The sequence below is a fragment of the Vanellus vanellus genome, assembly GCF_965231255.1.
Source record: "Vanellus vanellus genome assembly, chromosome: 1".
Classification (NCBI taxonomy): Eukaryota; Metazoa; Chordata; class Aves; order Charadriiformes; family Charadriidae; genus Vanellus; species Vanellus vanellus.
The window spans coordinates 188,467,308-188,492,516 of NC_138905.1; the positions used below are offsets into that span (position 1 = coordinate 188,467,308).

The 25,209-nt window shown below is 40.3% G+C and overlaps 1 protein-coding gene across 1 annotated transcript in view; it reads left to right on the top strand.

The window, feature by feature from the left end:
* The first annotated feature begins 3,747 nt into the window (after positions 1–3,747).
* Positions 3,748–25,209, top strand: part of AKAP11 (A-kinase anchoring protein 11) — a 44,710-nt gene continuing 23,248 nt past the window's right edge. Inside the window, exons 1-6 of the mRNA XM_082488672.1 lie at positions 3,748–3,821; positions 9,691–9,798; positions 15,639–15,755; positions 20,213–20,260; positions 22,147–22,281; positions 24,829–25,093. Coding sequence (XP_082344798.1) covers positions 9,739–9,798; positions 15,639–15,755; positions 20,213–20,260; positions 22,147–22,281; positions 24,829–25,093 — 625 coding nt within the window. The 5' untranslated portion in view covers positions 3,748–3,821; positions 9,691–9,738. The remainder of the gene's footprint in view (positions 3,822–9,690; positions 9,799–15,638; positions 15,756–20,212; positions 20,261–22,146; positions 22,282–24,828; positions 25,094–25,209) is intronic.

The following is a 25,209-nucleotide window of genomic DNA, read 5'->3' on the forward strand; positions in this document are numbered from 1 at the left end:
CAGTGCAAATGTAGAAGCAGGTAGCTGGGCTGGGGAGCGGAAGGGTATGTTGTAAACAGATAAGCCACTAGAAGTCATTAATGAAATTATTACATTATGAGCTTTAGATTTTGGGGGAGAGAACAGTGTGAAGCATGGTAGATCCTTCCCAGCTTGCTGCAAGGGGATCAACAGAAAGGCTTACCCAGGTTTTGAGACAAGTGTATGCTATGCCTCCTGTTAAAGGGAGGAATACAAAGACTATAAATTACCTATCTGCCTTTGAGAAGACAATCTGTATTATTACAAATGACATCAGTGTAGTTCATTGGAGGTAATTTAAAGTCTTGCCTGAACTTAATAAAGCTTTAGTTATAAAGGGACATTTTTCAGAGGTAGTATCATAAAAAAAAAAACAAACCACTGACACAATCCTGCAACTGTGCAGTTTTCACATACAGAGGAAAAAAATCTAAGTAAGGGATTAGTAAGAAAATGGATGGAAAATGGCCATAAAGTCACAGACTAGCTCTTCATCTCCTTTCATAGAACTGGCATTCAATACCTTAGAGAGATGACATGCAAGTCAGTCTGAGATAATCTTTCAACAAGTTGCTCCAAGCCAGTGATCCTGAAAATATCAAGCTTAAAAGACAGGTGCAGACAGTGACAGAGGATAGTACCACGAACATGACAGTGTTTCTGACAAAAAGATTCTAAAGATGCCTAATTTTGATACTGAAAGAGCAGGCAGAAAAGACTAGAGGTGCATGACATTCGAACAGTTTTGCCTGATGCCAGCTCCCCTCAGCTGGCCTGATCCTGAGCTGCACTCATGGACTGACGTCCCAGTCTGGCCTTGACCTGTCCTTGTCCTCACGGAGGTGCCCGATGCCCCAGGCTGGGGCTGTCTCCAGCTTGCCCTGCTCCCTGGCTGGGGGTAGTGGGACAGGGTCTGACCAGCCAGGCCCTGCCCTGAAAAATATAAAACTGAGCAGGACACAAAATATCAGAGCCCAGAAACTGATACTCTGTTTCTTCCTAACTAATACACATTTTAAGAAGTGTTGGCTGACCAGCCAAGTTTCCTGTGCTTTTACATAGCCAGTATTTAAATCAATTGCAAATAAAATATAAATCACTATTTCAAAGCTATCCCCATTTTTATTATTGTATAACAAACAAAACAAAAATAAATTCTGACAAACAATGGCATGCTGTGGGTTATGTTTCATAGTTTCCTGATGAGGGTAAATCTTGATTTTTTCCATGGTTTTGGCAGGGAGCCATACAAACTCATTATTCTGAATAGTCTAAGGGGAATTATAAAACAAAAGGAATAAAAGGCTTGAGTTTATTTTTAAAGCGTGCTTTCTCATGTTTACATTGCTTCCAGATCTACTTTGGTTTGGAAATTTTTTACTTACTGTAAGTCTTGGAAAAACAACACAAAAACACAAAAAACAACAAAAGTCTTGGAAAAAACACAAAAACCAACAAAACTCTCATAGATCTTTTTATGAAAACTGATAAATACTTTGCAAGAAAGAATTGGTCAAAAAGAGGTATTTTTTTTTTGGTTAACCGAAGATGTGCAAAACTGCTAACATTTTTTTACTCAAATGACAGTATATTTCCAACCCAGGCTGGTCTCAATGGGCACTGAAATGATGACTAACTTGAGTTAAATTTGATTCTATTATTCACTTACTTTCTCCCCATCCAATAGGGAACTGCATTCCCTGGGAATATGAGAAACCTTTTATTTGTACCACTTAACTAACACTGTGAAGTACTTTAGAACCTGTAATCCTTTGTTTCTTTTATCTACCTAGTCTGTGCATGGTTTGTGGGCTTTGTTGCAGAGCTTATTAGCTTTTAGGGTAAATTAAAATGTAGTTTATCTACCTGTTGGCAAAATGAGTAAGTGAATAAGCATCCTCTGACTTCTTAAGTGTCTAAAATGATTACACAACCCAGAAACAGCCTACGATCAAGGACTAAACAGAAATAAAAGCCACAGTTTAAGTAAAAACAGAAGCTATCCAGAAGCAGGAATTATGCAGAAAAGTAATAGAGATCCAGTAGCAAAGATTCTCATATCCTTTTAATAGAGCTCAGGTGGTACTCAGAAGAAAAATGCAACTTATAAAGAAGTCTGTTTGTCTGTCTTTCTCTCTGAAGTGGTCAGGTTAGACTTTGAAATTCCCCAGTTCTGAAAAAGCTACAAGGCCAGCATCTTCTTCTGATTCTTTTTTTCTTCCCTACCGCCTCCTCCAGTATACAGTTTTGGATTCTTGCTGAATTCAGCTTTAGGGGCTCTTTCTTTTCTGGCTTCCAGAAGTTGTTGCAACCACATGCTGCCTTGTCTGCACCTGTAGCCACAGTGAAACTCTGGTTCTGTTGTTCCTCCTTCTGAGGTTCACTCTCATATGCCCAATCTCAGAAAGACCTGTCCAGATTCCAGGAGTCTCTCTTTGGGGGAGAGACAGAGTTGCTAGCCGACAGTGTGAGACTAGCCATTGCATATTTGTTAAAGACACTTCTTCATTTGTGTCCTCCTTGTTGTTGTCCAGTTAATGTCTGGAGGAGATGATGCTGAAATGGAGTGATGCTGGGAAGCTACACAAGATTACTGTTTCCATGCGAATAGAAAGAAATCCCAGGCCCCAACTGCACTTACGCTTAAATACACATCTCCATTATAACTCATGAGGATTTGAAAATCAATTGTGTAATTGCTGGGGTAAATAGCACACCTCACACACAGAGGAATCTGGTGGCATTGAGCTTAAAAAGAAGTGGAAAGGGAGGAAGGATGCAGAAACTTCAGACAGGATTTCCCAGTCGTCTGTCTGTGCCTTGTCTGACAAACCAGACTCTAGCCTCTAACTTATCTACCCTGCTAAGCCAGCCAGCTGGAAAGCGAGCCCTGCATGAGAGGCTTTCATGAGCAACCAGAAGGCAGGCCTCCAGTCCAGACTGACTCGGCAGGAAAGACCCACCTCACAAGTCTCCTCTCCCTCACGCCTGGGAGGACAGAGCTTAGCACATAACTTCCCGAGGGCTTTGCAAAGGCTGTAACTAACCCAGAAAGGAATGCCAAGCTCTGTGCCACACCACCCATCTGCCGCAGAGCAGAACTTGATGGCAACCGTGCCGACCCACGCTGCTGCTGCTGCTGGGACGGAGCAGGACCGCCTGCAGAGGGTCCCCGGCGGGTGATGCTGCGGGAAGGGGGCAGCTCCACCCAGCCTACGGCCCCCTCCGCGAGGGGGCCTGGGGAGACCCAGCCGGGCAGACCCAACAGGGACATGCGGGGTGTTCCCTCTCACGGCCGGGCAGGCACAAACTGGCTTTTCCTCCCGTGAGGGGAGCACAGCCTCCGGAGACCCAGTAACGGCCGTAACGGCTGGGGAGGGCGCGCGCGAGACCCCTCCACCTACCCCCCCCCCCAGCAGCCGCGGACGGACAGCGCAGCCGCGCATAACCACCCAGCCCCGCCCTCCCGGCGCCCCTTTCCGGGGCGGCCTCCCAATGCCCGCCAATGGGGGCGCGGCGGCAGCCTCCACGTGACGCCGTGCCCGCCTCCGGAGGCGCGGGAGGCTGCGTGGGGTCGAGGTGGGGTGGGGGGAGTGAGTGTGTTTTCGGTGGGAAGCGTCGCGAGAGCTGAGGCGCGCGGCGGGGGCGGGGCAGGAGGGGACGGGACAGGGTGGGACGGGGCAGCGGAGGGGCGCTGTGCCGCGGCGCTGACGGGGGCTGCGGGGCCGGGGCCGGGTGCTTGGTCCGTGGCTTTTGTCGGTGAAATGGCTGCGGGTGCCGGGTACTGAGGAGGCGGTCAGGTACGGGGCGCCCGCTTTTCCCTTCTCCTCCCTCCACTGCCTCCCCCCGCTCGGCCCGCTGAGGGGGCCCGCCGCTTGCCTCCCCGCAGGGCACCCCCCCCCCCACTCCCTCCTCCCCCCCCCCACTCCCTCCTCCCCCCCCCCCTGCTTGTCAGGCGGAGTTCGCTCCCACAGGTGGCGGAGGAAGGGGTGAGCATCCGCTCCCTACACACACACACACCTTCCGCCGCTGTTCCCCGCGGGGAGGAGGTGCTGCTGGTGCCTCCCTGGCGGTCTTTGCGTGGCCTGGGGCAGCGCAGCCCCGGACGGGCCCTGCGGGTCCTCCGCACGTACCTGAGGGGGGAGGGCGCGGGGGGGGGGCGCGCCGCGCCGCGCTCTGACGCGCTCATACTGCAGCACGGAGTGTGTGGTGGGTGGGTGGGTAGAGCAGCATTTTGGCCCCGAGACCCGTGGAGCACGGGAGTGGTGCTGGCAGCATCCCTTCTTTCTTCCCGGGGAGCCCCTCGGTAAGCGCGGTGGCCTGGGCCGAAGGCCTGCCGATGGAGGGGCTGGGTGGGCACCCCCCCACATTCCCCCCACACCCCCCCTCCCACCCCCCGGCTGGGATTGTCTGCCGTCTCGGCTGGACACTGCCCCGTGCTGCGTTGTTGTGGTCGATGCAGGGAGGCTACATGAGTTCGGGTTGCCTCCTGCATTGGGTGGCTTGCGGTTGATGCCCACGGGTTAAATGAGTTCACCCCATTCTCAGCATTTCCCTTTTTAAGCGTGTCTCCTCCGCTTTCCCCTCCCCACGTCCTCCTTCCCCTGGAATAACGAGTATTGCTCGTTTACTTTCTTGACTCTTTTGAGGGGCTTGCTTTATTATGATTGAATTACCTTTCTCTGGTTTCCCCCTGTATCCAAAGGCAGGGGGAGTTCTGAACTGTAGATCCGGTATTATAGCCTTCTTATTGAAGCCCTGAGATATTACCAGAGTGAAATGGGGAGGAAAAAAAGAAGTTCTGTGGTATCTGGGAAAGATCAGTGGTACTAAAATCAACAGTAACACCATATGCTTAATTTATCTATGTTACATTTCGGAAGAATCTTTAGGTGCTTCGTATTTGCAAGCTTATTTCAGGATTGTACAGTTAGCCTTTAGTGATAGGTACTGCCAATATTTAACTAATTGTTGAGAAATTAAGTATTTTTAAATGCTGTTGGTCCCATTTGTCCAGGTGAATTTCTTGGTCTCCAGGCAAGATGATTTTTTTGAGGCATGGTAATTGAATTATGCCATCTTGATTGATGCCTTGTAATTTCTTATCCTTTGGGGGATTCTTTAAAATCTGTTGGCAGTTGAAGTATAATGGTGGAAAGTCTTACTTGGTGTGGAAAAATAATAAAATAGATTAGATTATTCCCTCTTTCTATTTATCATTTGGTAGAATATATTCTGGAAAAAAAGAAGTACCTCCTAAGCAAGGTATTCTCTGGAGAGTTGTCTCTAAAGGGAAATAAGATTGTGTGAGGAAATGCTACTGCTTAGAAATTAATATATGCCCCAACTTAATTAGTTTGGTTGTATTATGTATGAAATACATAAAGAAATAAAGTACAGAAACTTGAAGTTAATTGCACAAACCACAAAATCTAGATTAATATTTATGTATGGTAGAACAAGTAGTAATTTTTTTTTTTTTCAAGCTATATTTGAGAATCCAGATCCAGGAAGGGGAGGGAAGGTGGAAGCAATGATTTTTTGTGATGATCTAAGTAGAGAAAATGAAGGATTCTTTTGAAATTGGTGAAGCTTAGTATTCATGTTGTGCCTCTCTGTAACAATACAATGTAAAACAGAACCAAACAAGAAAAAGAAAATTCAGCCTTTCATAATTGTCATTAATGCTGACCAAGAGAGATGTATTCCCCCCCCCCTCTTTTCTTAGTGTGGCTGTGGTAAAGACAATTTGTCATTTTATAAAACAAAATTTTTCAAGACTGCCAACCCAATTAGTGAAAGTGATAAATCATTAAAAATGAGAAATAGAGAAGGATGCATTAGACTATTCTGCTGACTTGTCAGTGTAGGCTTATTTCATTTGGATTTCAATAGTAATTGTTTTACTAAGGTTACAAAAGAGTGTATCTTGTTTCCAAGGTATTTTTAAATTTGATATTTGGAATAAATCTTTCACAGCTCAGTATTTGATTAAAACTGGCTTTTGCAAATCATCAAAGTTCCTTCGGCTGTTTCGGGTCATTGTACTGAAGACAAAAAAGTAATTTTGCTTGAAAAGAAAGATGTCTTTTTTTTAACAGTACTGCCGCAAAAATACTTTTTTGACACATAGTCATAGATACATTGTTGTCCTCAGTTAGAATCTTTTATTGGAAATATAATTGAATTGTAGATTCATAAACTGGTTTAGGTTGGAAGGGACTTTAAAGATCATCTAGTTCCAACCCCCCTGCCATGGGCAGGGACACCTTCCACCAGACCAGGTTGCTCAAAGCCACATCCAGCCTGGCCTTAAACACCTCCAGGCATGGGGCTTTCACAACTTCTCTGGGCAACCTGTTCCAGTGTCTCATCACCTTGACAGTAAAGAATTTCTTCCTAATATCCAATCTGAATCTACCCTTTTTCAGTTTAAAACCATTACCCCTCTTCCTGTTGCTACACTCCCTGATTAAGAGTCCCTCCCCATCATTCCTGTAGGCCTTGTTTAGGTCCTGAAAGGCTGCTGTAAGATGTCCCCAGAGCCTTCTCTTCTCCAGGCTGAACAACCCCAACTTTCTCAGCCTGTCTTCATAGGAGAGGTGCTCCAGCCCCCGATTATCTTTGTGGCCCTCTGGACACACTCCAACAGGTCCCTGTTGTTGTTATGTTGGGGACCACAGAACTGGACGCCATACTCCAGGTGGGGTCTCATGAAATAAAAACATCTTACATATAGTTCAAATTTATTGCCTATATGATTCAAATTCCTCATGTCTATGTATGCCTTTAATATAGGTGTACACAGGTACACATATGCCCCTATAGCTATTTAAGAGACTTGCTCAGCTCATTTGCACTTTGCAGACAAAAGATAAATTTTCTTCCTTTCTGTCAGCTAATGATTGTCAGAACACACTCGCTTTTAATGAATTTAGGTATAGAATAAATTTATACGAAGAGGTGAAATCTATGGCTGAATTCCTGTTGGATTCCCTTAAGCTGATTTCACATTTTAATTTTGTTCCTTAACTACATTCAAACAAGATTGGCAAAGCTAACTAAATGTTTATTACATGGTCTGATGAGAAAGGTATTCTTCAACAAATCACTGGAAAAATGGATTTAAGGTGATCCAACTTGCTAGAAGGCTAGAGAGTGTTAAACTTAGTGTGGGTACTTATCAGTTATTCTCATGATAATTTTTTTTTTTTTTGGTGTCTACTGATAGTTATTCAGTAAAGAAAAGTCCTCTTCCTCTTACATCTGATACTTCTGCCATTTAGTCCCCCTTTTTTGAGTTTATAGTGAGAGGAAATTAAATTTCATAGTCAAATACAATATGCAGAAGTAAAATAAATTTTAAATGGTAGTTTTTATTTACACAAGAAACAAGCTATTTCCAGGCTGTTTTGTTTGTCAGTGCTTTCACTTCCTTTCCAGTTAGTTTTAAAGTTTTGGTACTTCTCAGATGATTAGACCATTGTTCTTTTGAAAATTGATAATAATTTTGTGTATTAAAAAGAACACTTTCAGATTTTGTTGCATTGTTGGACAAGTGGACCCTTCAGATTACTCTGAAATGAATGACAGAGAGCTGAGATGCTGTTGGTGGTGGGGACAATCTGTGTAGTTCATGTACAGAAGGACAGGATGCAGGCAAGATGAAATGGTTATGGTGGTGTGTTGATAAACCAGTACAGTTACTGTCCAGCATCTTTCAGAGTCTTGTACTGGGAATTACAAAACTGTTGGTTTCATGAGGCAGGTGATGCTGCAGGTAGCTCTGAGTTGATGCTCAGATCTCCAGAGTTTACTAGCCACAGGAAAATACTTAAACTGCTTGGAGGCAGTGTAACTGTAGACTACTGTACCTGAGTAAATACTGCAGGACCCAACATGGTTATTAAGTGATCTCCATCATTTTGCTATGCTGGGCTTTTGCCGCAAGGAGCGATCCGTCCAAAAATGTAGAGCTCAAGTAGTTGACTTGACGCTATGTGAGAAAGCAGCTTTTCCCATAGATTGCTCTTCTTAGGACAAGGATGTGTCTAAGAGTATTTCCCTGATATGATTAGGTTAACAGAGTGGAATAGCCATTTAAGATAGAGCAGTAGGGACAGGTGAGGTGGGTTTCTTTTTCTTGTCTGATACTGTTGCATCCCTTTTTTTTTTCTTTTAAACATGTAGGTCTCAACAGAAGCATCATTTTGTTTTTTTAATCTTCCATCCCCAGAAGTTTGTTATGATTTGAGTTTTCTATTTGTATTTATTAAATTATATATAATCTGTCCAACTTGTATTTAGCTGCTTCATGTCATTCTCTTAATTTTCCAAACTTCAGACATTCTGTTAAGAGAGATTAAAATGTTGCAGTTTCTCTACATAAGTGTAACTTTTTTTTTCTAAGATTCTAGCAAGTTCATCTTTATGAAGGAAAGCAGAAATCAAGGTGGAATGTGAATAGATGTACCTACTAACCTCTTGCTATTGTATTCTTGAGGAGGTGTTACTTTTATAGGTGCTGGGGGAAGATGAAGAATACAATTACTTGATGCCACTGCTCATCTTTTATGTAATTACATGTACTCCAGAAGAAACCCATGTAAAGATTTCTTTCCCATATAAAGGTTAAATATGTGCTTGAGATGAGATTGAGAAAACCTGCCTGGTCAGTTGTGCAAAGGAGACCTATACTCTGATACCTTGGTGTTTATTTTATATTTTGCAGTCATTTTTACATGCATTTGATCCTTACCTGGGTTTTTTCGGATAGTCTAGGAGTTCTTTTTCCTGGCTAAATTTTGTGACCATGGGAAAAGATGAAATATTAAAAATTCCATAGAATTAAAAGCTCAGCACATGCTTTCTGTCTTTATTAATACCCTATATTTATTGCCTGTTTTGAGGGATGTAGAGATGAATGTAACTGGATTATTCTGTTTCTTTTTATTGCTGCTGATTAAACAGGGAAACTTGAAAAACTTGTTTAGATTTTGTTGCTTTTTTTTTTTGTTCTTCTTGTTACAATTAGACTTAAGATCAATAAGCAGACTTGAGCAGAAACTCTTCTGACCTACTTTGGTGAAGCAGGAGTGCTGGTAAATGCATCTTTGGTCCCCCGTGTTCTGCCAGCAAAGACAGGACTGCACTGAGCGGTGCCAGAGAACAAGATTGTTGATACATGTTAGCCTAAACAGGAGTCACGTGTTTGTCTGTAGTACTTATAGTTGACAGAAATAAATAGGCCGGTTGTCTGTGTCGGTAACTAGTATGTTTTCCTCTGGAGATTGTTGAAGGGTAGTTCCAGTGCATTGTATGGTACAGGAATCTGCTGATAAACTTCACCAGAGTATCCGCAATAGTGAAACAATATTTAGTGTAAAGTTGTCCCCTCACCCCCACCCAATGCAGCCTTGAAATCTAGTTAAAAAAAATGCTGGAACTATCTGTAAGGTGTGTTTTACATTTCATGCACAGTTTTAAAAATACTTATGGCAGTACTTTTTTAAGGGCAACAATCAATACGGACGGTGTGCTGTTTAAGCTTTCTCAGTTTTAAAATGGTTTTTAATTGGTTTTGTTCTTGTTTTGTCTATTTGCATTTTCAAAATGTATACAAACTAAATGGGGAAATATAAAATAATCAAGTATAAATGTTTTTTGTAGGTATTTTTGAGCTGACTTCTTTCATCGAATACTAAGATTGGTAAAATCATGGATATGTATGCCAGGGCTCAGGGCAATCGAATGAAACCAAGAATATCTGTGAAAAAGGTAATTATCCATATTTTAAAAAAGTATTTTAGAGCTTTTTCAATCTTTATTGCAACAGTCTAATAATGAACCAAGTAATGAACTGGTAAGATTGGTTGGGGGTTTTTGAGTGTGTTTTTTTTTTTTTTTTTTTTTTAATTTTGGCTGCCTAACTTTTCAAGAAGGCAAAGAAACTGCCTTTGCTTTTTGCTTTGACATATTCAGCATAGTTGAACTGGGAGACAGAAAAATTTAACGAAGGGGTGCATGCTTTTGCCTTTTGTTTTAAGGTGATATGACAAAATCATGATGTATTTATTTGTTAAAATTTGCCTTTTTTATTGGAGTATAACTTTGAACACAGATTTTTCAAGTTTATCTGTAATAAATTGAAATATAAGTATGTAATGTTCATTGAAAACTGTTCTGTGAAGTCTGTCTTAGGGCTTACTGTAATATCTTTATCTTCAGGTCTTGGTTTCTTGACTGGCTTTTGTCCTTGTGTTTACATGAACTAGGCAGTGCTTTGGTGAAAAAGAAAATATGTCTAGTACTTGTGAAAGATATTAGTGGTTTTTCTTTTCAACAGTATTTATTTATTTTTTCTTTTAAATTTTGTCACTTTAGATTGGAGAACATAAATACTCTTCCTTAAATTTTCTTGCAACTTCTATAAGCATTTACTCAAATGAAAGTTGCAGTTTACCCTGAAGGAACAAATTTATTTATCCAATCACATTTCTCAAAGTAGTTGAATACAGAGGAGTAGTTTTCTAGGTCTTTGTTGGTTAGTAATAAATTCTTTACTTGCAGATGTGTGCAATGCTTAAGAGGAGAAACTGAGCAAGGAAGTATCTTGTGACATGAAAACTGCATTATTTTATTCCATAAGCAGATTTTGTTGTTTTAAGGAAACAGTATCTGTGGTATAGGTTCTGTAGAAACTGCTTGAATGCAAAGATGCACATTATGGAGCTGCCAGGCAGGTAAACAGTTGTTCCAGGTCCTGGTACAGAATTTTAACTGCCATATATTAAGCAGTTTGTAGTTGTAGGTGTTATTCTTGCGCTTTAAGGCACACAGTATGAAAACTTTTATTGATTTATGAGAAATCTGCAGCTCAAATAGAGTTCTTTAACTAAAGTCAAGTCATTTTGCATTCTTAACCTGAACATAAACTGGATTTTAGAGGACTCTTTTAGTCTGCCCTTTATTTGTTTGGTTTTTTTTTTTTTTTTTCAATTAAAAAAAAAAACAAAACGAACAAACCAACACCCCCCCCCAACCCCAGGTTTTAGACCTTTGGGTTGCAGAAGCATCTTTCTAATAATGACAGTGACCAGTGATTCCTCACTGATTCTAATGGTTGCCTAAAATATTAGCTGTGTGAACTGCTCCATTAATTGCCATTGAACATTGTTGACTGTGTGGTTCTAGGAACATGAATTCAACCGTTCTCGGGTGTCTTGCAAAATTCTACTTTTTCATACAGCCAGACTCCAATGTTTTGATCTGTGGCTGCCTCCTCTTAATGTTTCCCTGAGAGGCATCTACTTAGATTATAGTGTGGAACTTTTATTCTTTCTCACAGAGCCAGGCAGTAGGGTGGTCAGAATCACGCTATGTTTCATCTTCTTTTGATTCACAGCTTGTGGTCTGATTCATGTTCTCTGTGTAATACTTTGTAATACTTGACAGGAATTGTTGCAGTAGTACCTCTTAAAAGTCAGTGCATGGTTGTGGTATGCACATTTAAAGCCTAAGTTTCATTTTTTTACAAAATGACTACAAAATACTCAGTCCGTTTAAATCTTGCAGCACATGAAATCAGGAAGAGCTGCTTTGTCACTTAAGAGCAGAGTAAACATGACTGTCCATCACTGGACTTTATTTCTCTGCACATCATGGCATCTTACAGGTTTGTGGGTTGTTTGAAATGTTAGAGAGCAGCTGTTTAAAACGGTTCATGAGACCAATTAGTATAGAATTTCCTCCTGTGTACTTTGAAGGATCCACAGATAATGACTTCTTGATTTGCTGGCCACAAAGGGGACTATGCAAAACTTTAAATTGCTCATTTGAGCTAGAGGCATGACAAGGATTTTCATTGTTCGGATCTGTCTTGCTCTGTGTACATCTGAGGATGTTTGTGTTTTTCCCCTAGTATGACTTTGTAAGTTTGAAATCTGTACTTGGGTTGTGACTTGGATTTCTGTGAGGAAGGAGTACACAGGCCTAGCAAGTAGAGCTTTATAGATTGCCTGTTTTTTTTTGCCCATATGCTGATGTATATTGGAAGTAGTTGTACTGTTTATACAGACAAATGACATCCTTTTGTTGAAGATGGCCTCTTGTCCATACCTAAACTGAGCTAATAGTCTTGGAAATTTGCTGGTTTTCAGTTTTTGATGTAGTTGCATGGTCCCCTAAAATGGGGTTGTGAGGGAACTTGCTTTCATTGTCTGTTGGATAGGAGGATTTCTCTGAAATTGAGTCTAGTCCTTTGCTGTCGCAAGCACAATTTTGATAAGACTATGAAAAAGTTATTAAATATTGTCTCACAATTAATGAGGAGAGATTAAAAAAAAAACATAACGTACTGCTGTTTTTAAATTTGGGGTTTTTTTTTGAACCACACTGCTGTAATAGCTGAGAATCCTATGAATTCCAGGCTGAAGCTATTCACAGCAAATTTATACCTGGCTGTTCATGGATGTTGTTATTCTTCAGCTTATATAGGTTATTTCTTTTGGTGATATTCACCCTCGTGATGTTTTTACAGTTGGTGATCTGTCCTCTGTTAGCCCTCGTCTGTGTAAACTAAGGTTTTAGTCTGCTTTTGTATGAAAGCCTCGGCATTCCAGCGATTATCCTTCATAGTCCTACTTTCTGTGCTTGTTGTGAGTTAATCTTCTTTTTACGTGTGGATGATACTGTATGTGCAATTACACAGGATGTCCTTCTCAGTGACTCTGATGATAACAGTTCTTTCACTAAAGGATGCATAGTAGGTCATGTTTGCTATTTTCAGTGCTGTATCATATTGACCATTCATTGCTATACCATGATCAAGAGGTCAACTCGGGTCTTTTCTTTCCCATCTTGTAAACTTGCAATTCTATTTTAAAGCTTGCTGTTATTTTTTAAGGACAGAACTTTGTACTTCCTACGGTTGCATTTTAAAATGCTTTTACATTGTGCAAGTTCTTCCTGTATGATATGCTATTCTTCCTCTTAACTGATGACACCTGCTTACTTTGAATTATCATCAGATTTCATCTACGTGTTTACTTTTTTTCCTCATTAAATTTGTTAATGATGATGATGCTTGACTTCAGTCTCAAGATAAATTTTAAGGAAGTTGCTTACTGGGTTACTGAACTACTTACTATTATCCTCAAAGAAACCCCTTTGCTAACTCCATTCAGGCAAATTCTTATTGCCCAGGGAAGTTGTGGAGGCCTCATCCCTGGAAGTGCACAAGGCCAGGTTGGATGGGGTTTTGAGCAACCTGGTGTAGTGGAAGGTGTCCCTGCCCATGGCAAGGGCGTTGGAGCTAGACAATCTTTAAGGTCCCTTCCAACCTATACCATTCTATGAAATTCTTCTTTTCCAGAAACAGCCCTTTTAGTAAACCCTTTCTTTTTCTGGTGTTGTTAACTCTTCGTATATTTCAGTGTAAATCTGTGGAAGTCCAGGTAGTTTAGATCTTTCCTCTAGGTCTGTATTGTGCCTGTTAATTCCCATGTTTTTATTCTTCCCATTTTCTGAACTCTTATATTCATTAATATGATCTTAAAAACACACATCACTTCCTTTCTCCTCCTTTTTTATCTCTTCAGTTATGTAGTGCTACCATCAGTGTGCTACCAGACCTACGTATAGTCTTGTAGGCTGATTCTTCCAGACCTGAAGATTTTTCCAGTTGTTACATCTTTCTTCTCCCACTTCAACTTTGTATTCTCCAAAATACTGAATTTTCCTTCACCTCAGCTGTAGTAGGTCCTACTGCCATAATCCCGTTCTAGTTATTTGCCCTGCCTTTTCTTTCAGAATGTTAAACTAAGGAAAAATACTTGCTTATAAATAAGGTATATGTAGTAGTTTGTAGCCTTAGAAAACCTTAGAAAACCTAACTACTAGAGAATAATGAGAAGCCCTTTTCTAACTGGATCATTGTGGGTCTGCAGAAAATTAGCAGGTCACTGCTGTGCTGTGACTGATTAAGTTATTGTAGAAGCTGAAAATGAGACATTTTGTCATGCTTGCTTGACTTCACAAGTTACTTTTCCCTGAGATGAATGGGGAATTACTGGGGGAGAGTCTTTGAGCAATTTTGGTATTGCAGCCACCTGTAAATCTGGAAGACCAGAGAATGAGAAAGACACAGCAAGCATACTTTGGAAAGTGCAAAGATATATTACTAAAGTGTAGAGGTTTATATTGCAACTAAGCATGTGGGAATGAAGGAGTAGATGAAAGTGGAAGTTATATGAACATGTTTTGTATGACCCACTAACTGCCTTAAATGCATTTTAAAATAGTTCAGTGATTACTTTTCCACAAAAATGTAATTTCAAGGATCTTGAAGTGAAGTTTCTATTCTGCTTTTGTCTGTGCATCCTAGAAATGCTTACCTAATTCTGTATCACCATGAGCACAAGCATGGTGAACACTGGCCATGCTGTAATGATTGGTCTTCCCATGCAGTAGTACTTGATACCATTTTTTTTCTATAGAAGAAAAAAAAATTTAAAATCTTTCTTGAGGTTTAACTGTAATACATAAATCACTTTTTACCATAAACAGATTAGTTTTGCTGTGGGAGTATCAGAAATGCAAACTATTCTCTGACTTACTTTGGCTATTTAGCACTTCTACTATTGTTTTAGAAGCTATGCAAATTTGAAATAATTTGTTGTAAGTTGGACACACTGATTTCTCACTTCATTTTTAACAGGGTGATCATACAGAGAATAAATAACTGGATTAACAATTTATAACCACATCATGATTTTATTTTTAACTTTAACACTTGCTAGAGAAGATGAGCATTTTAAAATGAGAAATAAAAAAAAGTTACTAACTTCCTAAAAAAAGTGAGAGTATGTTGTCTTTTTTACAAGCTGAGTGAACCAGTTTTTATTCATCTTGTCATCTTGTTTTATTTGACTTCAGATACCAGTGAAGATAATTCTTTTGTTCTGCTGTGCTTTGTTACACTGGGAGGAATTCTTAGATTCTTAAGCCTTTTTTAGCCATCTGTGGGCGCTTGCATGTCACCATAAGTGTAAATAAATGCTACAAGAATTAATTACATGGTATGAAGTTACAGTTCTTTCATATTCTTCAAGGAACTGGGAATGAGAATATGTGTGGATTTTCTTGGTGGGGTTTTTTTGTTTGTTTGTTTTCTTCCCCTCTGACTTTTGAAGCCACCTCCATTACTTTTCTTGGCTAAATTTGCTTTTCATCCTTTTTAAGGAAAAGCTGATGGAAAAGTTCCGCATAAAGGCTCTGATGCAAGGAATAGATGGGGTTTGGATATCTTTGTGGATTCATCTGTTTCCATTTTCAAAGTTTGTGTGTTCTCACCGTGTTCTCACCTTTTTTTTTTTTATAAGTACAGAACAGCCAACTTTTGGAATAAAACTTTTGCATAAGAAAAAAACTTAACGTTTCAATTCCATGTGCTGAAGTAAATTCAAACTTGAAACCTGATGGATGATTTATATACAAAGTAACTTGGAACAGTACTTAGGGCAGGGAAACCTATGGGGGGCAGGGGATAGATGGATGGACCCTGTATCCAAAACTGAAAATACATTTTCTTTGTCTTATAATTTTTCATTGTTTTTCAGAGTTTTGGTGAAGGTGTACTGCGCTCTATGAAGTCACTGCTACACAGCAGAAAAGAGTTATGCAATATATCAGTGGAGGAATGTCTAAATCGGGAAGAACAAGATAATTTTATTGAGGTTTGGTATAACCTGACCATTTATATATATTTTGTGGCTATGATAGAAACTGACTTAGCTTGTAGCAGCGTTGGAAGTTGCAGGATAGTAAAGGTGAACAATGCTGCAAGTTACTGGCTGTAAAATCTGTACCCCCTATTGTCATTCTTTAATTCAGTTACTGTAGCCTTGAAAAGAGCTGTGACATTTCTAGATGACATTTCTCTGCTTTGTGGGATTTGTGAAGCTAAAAAACCCCAAACATGTAGATAGATGATTTTATAAGAATTGTATAACTGGGTATACTGTTTTTGTGAGTATTCCTGTGATTGAGGTTGTATGGATGGTATCCTAACAAAGTAGCACAACACTTTGATCCAGGTCTGAAAATAGAAGTTAAAGTGATTGCTTGTTTGCTCTGTGCTCGGCACTAAAATCTGAAGCCTCAACATTGCAGATCTAGACTTGTTTTACATTAATACAGGTGGCCCAGAAGCTGGAGAAGGTCTGGAGAGAAGCAGACCTGGACAGAATGTAGGACTGTAGGTAAATCTCAAGCTTTGAGGAGGAATGACTGGAGCTGTTTGAGTTACAAGACTAACAGCGGTTTCTTCAAAGGGAAAAGAAAAAAGCAAGAAGCAATACATACCATGTATCTCGTATTAAGTGTCTTAGAAGACTACTAAGTAGTAGTTGACAGGCCTGACAAGAAGCTTAGAGAAGGAGATGACCTGAACTGCCCAGGCAGAGGAGCTGATACAGGGAGAAAAGAAGCAGAAAAGATTCAGGAAGTAGTTAGGAAAGATTGATAATTGGATAAGAAGTAGCAGGAGGAAGGGAAGAGACAGATTGTGTGACCGGCAGAGATGAGTTAGGACTGCCTGGATAACACCAGTTATGCTGAGGTTATGACTCTCTGAAATGTTTGGGGAGCAGGCAAGAAGCTGAATTTTTGAAAGATGAAGAGCTGAGACTGATTAGAGGTAAGGAAAAAGAGCTAAGCAGTGGAGGAGTGGGCAGAACCTTGTCTGTGTCTGTTCAGACAGACCATGGTCTAGAATCTATGAAACACCTCAAACATTGTCACCCCCCTCTCCCCCCCCTCTTTTGTCATGTATCAAATACCTGACAAATAGCTGGCAATGTGTTTTATATGGCTGTAAGGATGGTCCCTATGGAGAAAGATAGCTGACTATATTTAGTTACCTTACTAGCACAAGCAATTAAGAGCCCTCTCCTTGAAATGTAAGAGGGTCAATATCGTGCCACAGAATGGGTATTTTCTTATGAAAATATAGGGAAAGACACCTATATGCAGAATAACACTAAAAGAACATTATTAGGACTGCAAAGATAATTACCCAGACTTATATGAAAACCAGAATTCAGGTCTTCCTGTACCATTTTAATTCCTTTCCTCTGTGCCCGTGGGTTACAATAACCTTAAAATACAATGTCTCATACACTATTTTTAGTTTAAAGAATGGAATCATAGAATTGTTTAGGTTGGAAAAGACCTTTAACATCATTGAGTCCAACCATCAACCTAGCACTGCCAAAACCACTACCAAACCATGTCCCTCAGCACCACATCTACCCATCTTTTAATTACCTCCAGGGTTGGTGATTCCACCACTTCCCTGGGCAGCCTGTTCCAATGCTTAATAACCTTTTCAGTGAAGACGTTTTACCTAATATCCATCCTAAACCTCCTCTGGTGCAACTTGAGGCCATTTCATCTTATCCTATCACTTGTTACTTGGGAGAAGAGGCCTACCCCCACCTCTCTACAACCTACTTTCAGGTAGCTGTAGAGAGCGATAAGGTCTACCCTCAGCCTCCTTTTCTCCAGGCTAAACAACCTCAGTTCCCTCAGCCACTCTGCATAAGATGTGCTCCAGACCCCTCACCAGCTTCGTTGCTCTTCTCTGGACATACTCCAGCACCTCTATGCCTTTCTTGTAGCGAGGGGCCCAAAACTGGACACAGTACTTGAGGTGTGACCTCACCAGTGCCGAATACAGGGGGATGATCACTTCCCTAGTCCTGCTGGCCACACTATTTCTGATACAAGCTGGGATGCTATTGGTCTTCTTGGCCACCTGGGCACACTGCTGGCTCATATTCAGCTGGCTGTCCACCAATGCCCCCAAGTCCTTTTTCTGCTGGGCAGCTTTCGAGCCACTCTTCCCCAAGCCTGTAGCGCTGCAGGACCTGGCACTTGGCCTCGTTGAACCTCGTACCATTGGCCTTGGCCCATCGATCCAGCTTGTTCAGGTCTATCTTGTGTTACCAATGCTTGGCCTTTCTATCATCCTGGCCTACTTCCCAACAACTTTTGAACTGGTGTACTAACTTCACATATGTTTGAGGTATTAAAAGGTGATTATTTTTCTGTGAAAACTGGAGTTTGGGCACAGTAAAGAAGTTGAAATTAGTGTTGTCATTGAGGCAAAAATAGGCAGACTTGGCAGTGGCGTGGTCTCTTTGACAGCAGTCTGCTGGCCCGTTGGTGTACATATGGACTGGCTGGCCTTCATTTGCATGAAGCTGTGACTCCTGCATACTGCCCTGTCTTGCACAATGAGTTATCCCAAGGGAGAAGGAAACGGTTGGAATCATTATCTTGAGGAAGAGAAAAGGCAAAGAAGACAAAAGAGCAAACAGCCATTAAAAAAACCAAACAACAGACTACCCCAACCAAACAACAGACTACCGCAACAAAAAACCCCAACAGCAACAAACCCTAAAGCCTCCTAAAGTGTTCTTCAGAGAACTATTTTTTTTCCAAGTCCTTTAAATTGTTTGCTATTTTGCCTCTTCTGTAGTGGAATTCAGTTTATGTTGTAGGTACTGTACAGATAAAAGTATGCAGAAGTTGAAAGGTGTCATGCAGATATAAGATGCAGCAGTTGAATAAAAGATGTAGCTGTTGAAGGATATGTTGCTCAAACAGGATTGTTTCATAGTTAACATGGTGAATACGGTGCTGTAGACCTGTAATTTGTAGGGAGCTATTTGGAATGGTACTGCAAAGCATTGTTTCATTTGTGACGTTTTCATAACTAAAATAAGGATAAATGGGTTTTAGTATTATTTCAGTTTAAAAGAAAGTTTGGGGTTTTTTTGGTCCCACATTAAAATAACATTTAAAAACTCAAATACAGTTCAAAACAGAATTGTTCTTCAGCCATTTCTTTTTCTAGCTCCATCCCTTTCAGAGATTCTGTGTATGCACAAGCAAGTAGCTGACCCAGTTAATAATAAATAATTATAAACTTTGTGATGTTCTTTGCTGTTTTTAAACTTGAGAACCAGCGGACTACCTTAGAGTTACAGGCGGTAGCTGCTACAAATTTAGTATGGTCTGTAGCTTGAACACATAAAATTCAATCTATTGCATAGTGCCTTGAAATAATTGAAACCAAGCTGCATCAAACTTAATCCGAATATCAGGGGAAATATTTAATCTTTGTGCTTTATTCCATATCTCTGAAATGGAAGCAAAATTTATTTTCTTACAACCTTGTTTTGAAAATAAATGCCTTGGCATTTTCTTTTTTGAGCATGCAGATACCCTATTCATTTGTCATTAGGGAAGTATTAAATGAGAACTGAGGAAATCTTATGTTTGAAACAAAGTTTGGGTAGTGGATGTAAGATAGATGATGATCTAACACTGAAGAATGAAGGTAAGACAAAATACTGACTCTTTGGTCTGTTTGTATTGAATGATACAAGACACCTACCTGTAGACAGAAAAGAGGGACAATATGTGATAAAATATCTCCCCTGTCCACAAGCACAAAAACCTGAGGTAAAGCTGGCATTTTTGACATATTCCAGTTCCTGAGCCTGACAAGACTTTTTTTTTTTTTTTTTTGAGGCTGAATAGTCTCATTATTTCACTTTAGAGGTTTTTCTACTTTGATATTGCATGCAAACGTGTGGCTTAAGTAATCAGTTGTGTTTTGGCCTTAGGCTAATCAATTTACATGGTAAATTGTATAATGTGTTGGCATTGTACTTTCTTCAGTATATCCAAATGTATCAAAGTTTGTTAGCATGGTTGGATTTCAGGCTGGAACTATCTTGTATGTGTCTAGCCTGAAACAAGGACAGATGAGCACTGATCTTTGCGAAGTCACGTTTATTTTAACAGATGTAATGAGGCTTGCATGTGTTGCTCAGTGTATACCAGCCAATAGGCCACTAGAGAAATTTCTGTGTGGTGGGTTTTAAATGTTGTAGATGGTCTTTAGTCTGATCTGACCTTTCACAAGTCAAGTAGTATAGTGCTGCTATTCTTTATGTAAGACTGTGCTGCTGTTTGAGCAAGCTATGCTACCCTAAGGTATGGTTTTCATGGCCGTAGAATGAAGCTTATGATAAAGCCTGCTGAATTTCTAACTCTTACATATCTGCAGAAAACAAAGTTCTTTTCTGTACTTCAGTATGTTCATGTATTTATTTTACAGATTACATTTATAAGCTTTGCTGAAGAGATGGGTACTGCTCGTTTGCAGGTACAGTATACTCTATCTTTATTGGAAAATAATGTTCTTCAGCACTGGTAATTTCTTCTAAGTTTTTTAAATGGAGGAATGTTGGTGTTTGAGAAATGAAATATATGTATCTTAAGCATTTAAAAACCTAAGCTTTAAATATTGTTGAAAGGTTGAAAAGAATTATTTTAATATGATCTTCAATGTTTTATATGTATTTAAAATATTACCTGGGTCACTCTTAGTATTATAATGGTCTGGAACAGCTTCCTTAAATTGGGGGGGGATTTGTTTTGTGGGGGGAGTGTTTGAGGGGGGCTGTTGTTGGTTGGTTGTGGTTTTTTGTGTGTTTTTTTTTTTTTTTTTGCTTAAAAACCTGTGTGTATCAATACTTTGGTTTGTAACCTTCTTTTAGTAGAGTTGTGCTTATTAGTATGGTACAATTGTCATCTGCAAAGTTAAAACTTTACTGAATTGATCGCTAGCTGGTAATTGCTGGTGGTTATTGTATGGTTATGCCTTAAGATATTATTCTGGAGAGTTAGATGAGGAAATCTGATGAGAACCTGTTGGAGTGAGTCTAGAGGAAGGCCACAAAGATGATCAAAGGGCTGGAGCACCTTTCCTATGAGGAACGGCTGAGGCAGTTGGGGTTGTTCAGCCTGGAGAAGAGAAGGCTCCAGGGAGACCTTATAGCTGCCTTCCAGTAACTGAAGGGGGCCTACAGGAAAGATGAGAAGAGACTCTTTATCAGGGAGTGTAGTGATAGGATGCGAGGGGTAATGGTTTTAAACTGAAAAAGGGTAGATTTAGATTGGGTATTAAGAAGAAATTCTTTACGGTGAGGGTGGTGAGGCACTGGAATGGGTTGTGCAGGGAAGCTGTGGATGCTCCATGCCCGGAGGTGTTCAAGGCCAGGCTGGATGGGGCTTTGAGCTACCTGGTCTAGTGGGAGGTACCCCAGCCCATGGCAGGGGGGTTGGAAGCAGATTATCTTTAGGGTCCCTTCCAACGCTAACCATTCTATGAAATATTATTTTAAAAGGGGAAGTGTAGCAAATTAGTGGGGTTGTGCTGTGCCATTTTAAGTTAAGGATTTAATCTTCCTGTGCAATTTGCACAGTATAATCCGTAACATACATGTTTAAAGTACAGATTCTAGACTTCTACTCTGTCTAGATCCTGGTAGATAGAGATTGCTGTAGTAATTTGCTGATGTTTAAAAATTAAAAAATGTAAACTCTGAATCCATTTGTGTTCAAAGGTGTGTCAATGTTGCTAATTAATCAGATTATAATAGTGCTAGCCATTCTTTCAAGTATGGGTAAGAACTATTTGATTGTCTAGAGTTAGTAGAGAAAATTGGGCTGAATATGTTCATGGAGACTTGCTTTGTGCCATGTGGATCAGTAGTGTTTAGACTGTTTAAAAAAAAATATAAATCTTTCATAGAACTTTTCTATATTAGGTAAATGTAAAAGTTATCCAAGGTCAAGCTTAAAGAAGTGCCTTGTCCTTGTTTCTGTAATAGGGGCTTAAACACCATTCCAATAAAGCAAACTAAGAGCACATAGAGATCCACTGAGAACCATTATTGAGTTCAGTGTTCGCTTTTTAGTTGTGTACCTTGTAGGATGTGCAGTTGCTTTTCAGTGCTTACAAGATTCTCCTTTGTGACAGTGGAATTTCTTCCAGTAGAAGAGTGAGATCGGTGTGGGCTGAATTAAAGCTTGTTTACATTTTGAGAGAATGAGTGGGAGATGGGGCAAGAAATAGGGGAGAAAAGAGAATCTTTACCAAAATTAGCAGCTGTTACCATTTGGGGGTGATATGAGATCAAAACCTTTATTATTTATGTGTTATTTTTTTCACTTTGTATTCTCAATGTGTTTGTGTATTTAAATCAGGAGTTGGCAGCTGTTTCTGTAGAGCTTCCAGATGTTCTGAAATCGCTCCAGTTGTGCAAACTAAAAGAAAATGAGGTTATATTTCTCAAAGATGTAAAGAAAACCTTGGCAAAATCTTATGTCATGAAACATCAGGTAAAAATTTTGTATATTCTTGCATGTCTTAATTACAGAAGCATTATATTTGGCCTCATAAAGAGTTTAGTCATATCACACCTTGTCTTGCTTTTGGTTTTGGGTAATTGTAATATTGTGGTTCTTTAAAATGTTGCGGTTGTTCTTTAATGTTGCGGTTTCTTTAAAATGAATGTTAGAAAATCTCAAAATAAACTTTGTGCTTTCAAGTGCTGTATTATTGTCTGAAAATATTTAATATTTAATTATGGTGCTGATCCCATGCTTCTGCAAGGCTATAATCCCTTTCACTGCCAATTTGGAAAGAAGACGAAACTTGTCAATTTACCTGTCTCAGCTTTCATCCTCGGCAGACTTTTCTTCTTGGAACAGAGGTGCCAAAAATTATGAAAATTTCAGTTATTTGTAAAACTCAGTGGGCAATTTTATTTCTAAAAAATTATTTAAAATTATAAATTCTGTTAATTATGTAATTTTCATTATTTTTGTTTCAGTATTATTTCCAATATTATGTTAATTGTATTGTTTCCATTTATAAATGTTGTTAAAGCAAACTTCTTAAAGCCATACTGACTAATCATACAGGTTAAATTTAATTATGTTGCATATAAGATAAAAAATACCTTGAAGAAACTAATATCCTATAAAATTAAGTACTACTCAGCATAAACATGCTTTGAAATATTGTCTTCCTCTACAGATTTTTAACATGCATTCTTTAATAGATTCTTGAGTACATACTCTCAGGGTTGTATTACACAACCTTTTTTGTTTGTTTTATTGCAATGATTTATTTAGAATGCAGAATCACAGAATCACAGAATCATCAGAGTTGGAAGGGACCTCTAGAGATCATCTAGTCCAACTCCCCTGCTAAAGCAGGATTGCCTAGAGCACATTACTCAGGACTGCATCCAGGCGGGTCTTGAAAATCTCCACGGAAGGGGACTCCACACCCTCCCTGGGCAGCCTGTTCCAGTGCTCTGTCACCCTCACCGTAAAGAACTGTTTCCGTGTATTTGAACGGAACTTCCTGTGTTCTAACTTGTGCCCATTGCCCCTCGTCCTGTCACTTGGAACCATTGAAAAGAGCCTGGCTCCATCCTCCTTCAACCCACGCTTTAGATACTTGTATGCCATAATAAGGTCTCCCCTCAGCCTTCTCTTCTCCAGGCTAAAGAGTCCCAGCTCTCTCAGCCTTTCCTCATAAGGCAGATGCTCCAATCCCTTAATCATCTTAGTTGCCCTTCGCTGGACTCGCTCCAGCAGTTCCCTGTCCCTCTTGAACTGGGGAGCCCAAAACTGGACACAGTATTCCAGTTGTGGCCTCACCAGTGCAGAGTAGAGGGGGAGAATGACCTCCCTCGACCTACTGGCCACACTCTTCCCTATGCAGCCCAGGATTCCATTGGCCTTTTTGGCGACAAGGGCACATTGCTGGGCCATGGATAATTTACTGTCTACCACAACCCCCAGATCCTTCTCCTCCGAGCTACTTCCCAGCAGGTCCGCCCCTAACCTGTACTGGTGCCTAGCATTCTTCATCCCCAGGTGCAGGACCTTGCACTTGGTTTTGTTGAAGCTCATTAGGTTCTTCTCTGCCCAGCTCTCCAGCCTGTCCAGGTCACGCTGGATGGCAGCAAGGCCCTCTGGGGTGTCAGCCACCCCTCGCAGTTTGGTATCATCAGCAAACTTGCTGAGGATACACTCTGTCCCCTCATCCAGGTCATTAATGAATATATTGAACAAAATTGGACCAAGTATTGACCCCTGGGGGACACCACTGGTTACAGGCCTCCAACTAGACTCTGTGCCGCTGATCACAACCCTCTGAGTTCTGTCCCGCAGCCAACTCTCAATCCACCTCACTGTCACCTCATCTAGCCCATACTTCCTCAGCTTCCTAATGAGGATGTCATGGGAGACAGTGTCAAAAGCCTTGCTAAAGTCAAGGTAGATGACATCCACAACTTTCCCCTCATCCAGCCAACCAGTTATAACATCATAGAAAGTTATCAGATTGGTCAAGCATGATTTACCCTTGGTAAATCCATGTTGACCACTTCCAATAACTTCCTGTTCCTCAATGTGTTTGGAGATGACATCCAGAATGAGTCGCTCCAATACCTTCCCAGGGACAGAGGTGAGACTAACCGGTCTGTAGTTCCCTGGGTCCTCCTTCTTGCCTTTTTTGAAGATTGGAGTGATGTCGGCCTTCCTCCAGTCCTCAGGCACCTCTCCTGTTCTCCATGACCGTTCAAAGACGATGGAGAGTGGTCTAGCAATAACATCCGCCAGCTCTCTCAGCACTCGCGGATGCATGCCATCAGGGCCCATGGACTTGTGAATGTCCAGCTTGGCAGAAGTTATGAAAAGAAGTGTTTTTAACTATCACTCTACACAAAATGTTCCATTCATTTAAAAATTTAAAATACTTGTAAATTGTTTAATGTTCATAAAAAGGAATTGAAAGAATCCCTTGCTACTCCCGACAGTTGAAATCATTCTGATTATTGTGTTTGCTTTCTTGTTGCTCTCTTTTTCAAGAACCAACTTCCTGAAGTGTTTTGTGTGATGAGACTGTCTCCTTCGTTCCCAAGGATCAAAGTTGATTATATATTTACCTTGCTAAGCAAGTATACCACAGGCATAAGATTTGCGGTGGAAATAAACTCATCACAAAAACAACAAACAGAAGCATCCCACGGAGAAGATGATGACACTAATCAGTCAGTTTCTTCAATTGAGGATGATTTTGTCACTGCTTTTGAGCACTTAGATGAGGATGAGCCTTCAAAGATACAAAGCGCTGGTAAGTTCTTGCATGCTGTTGACTTGTAGAAATTGTTATTTGAAATTTAGGCTGTTGGGATTTTTTGAGAAAATAAATGTAAATAAATAGTATTTTTTTACATTAATCATGTTTTG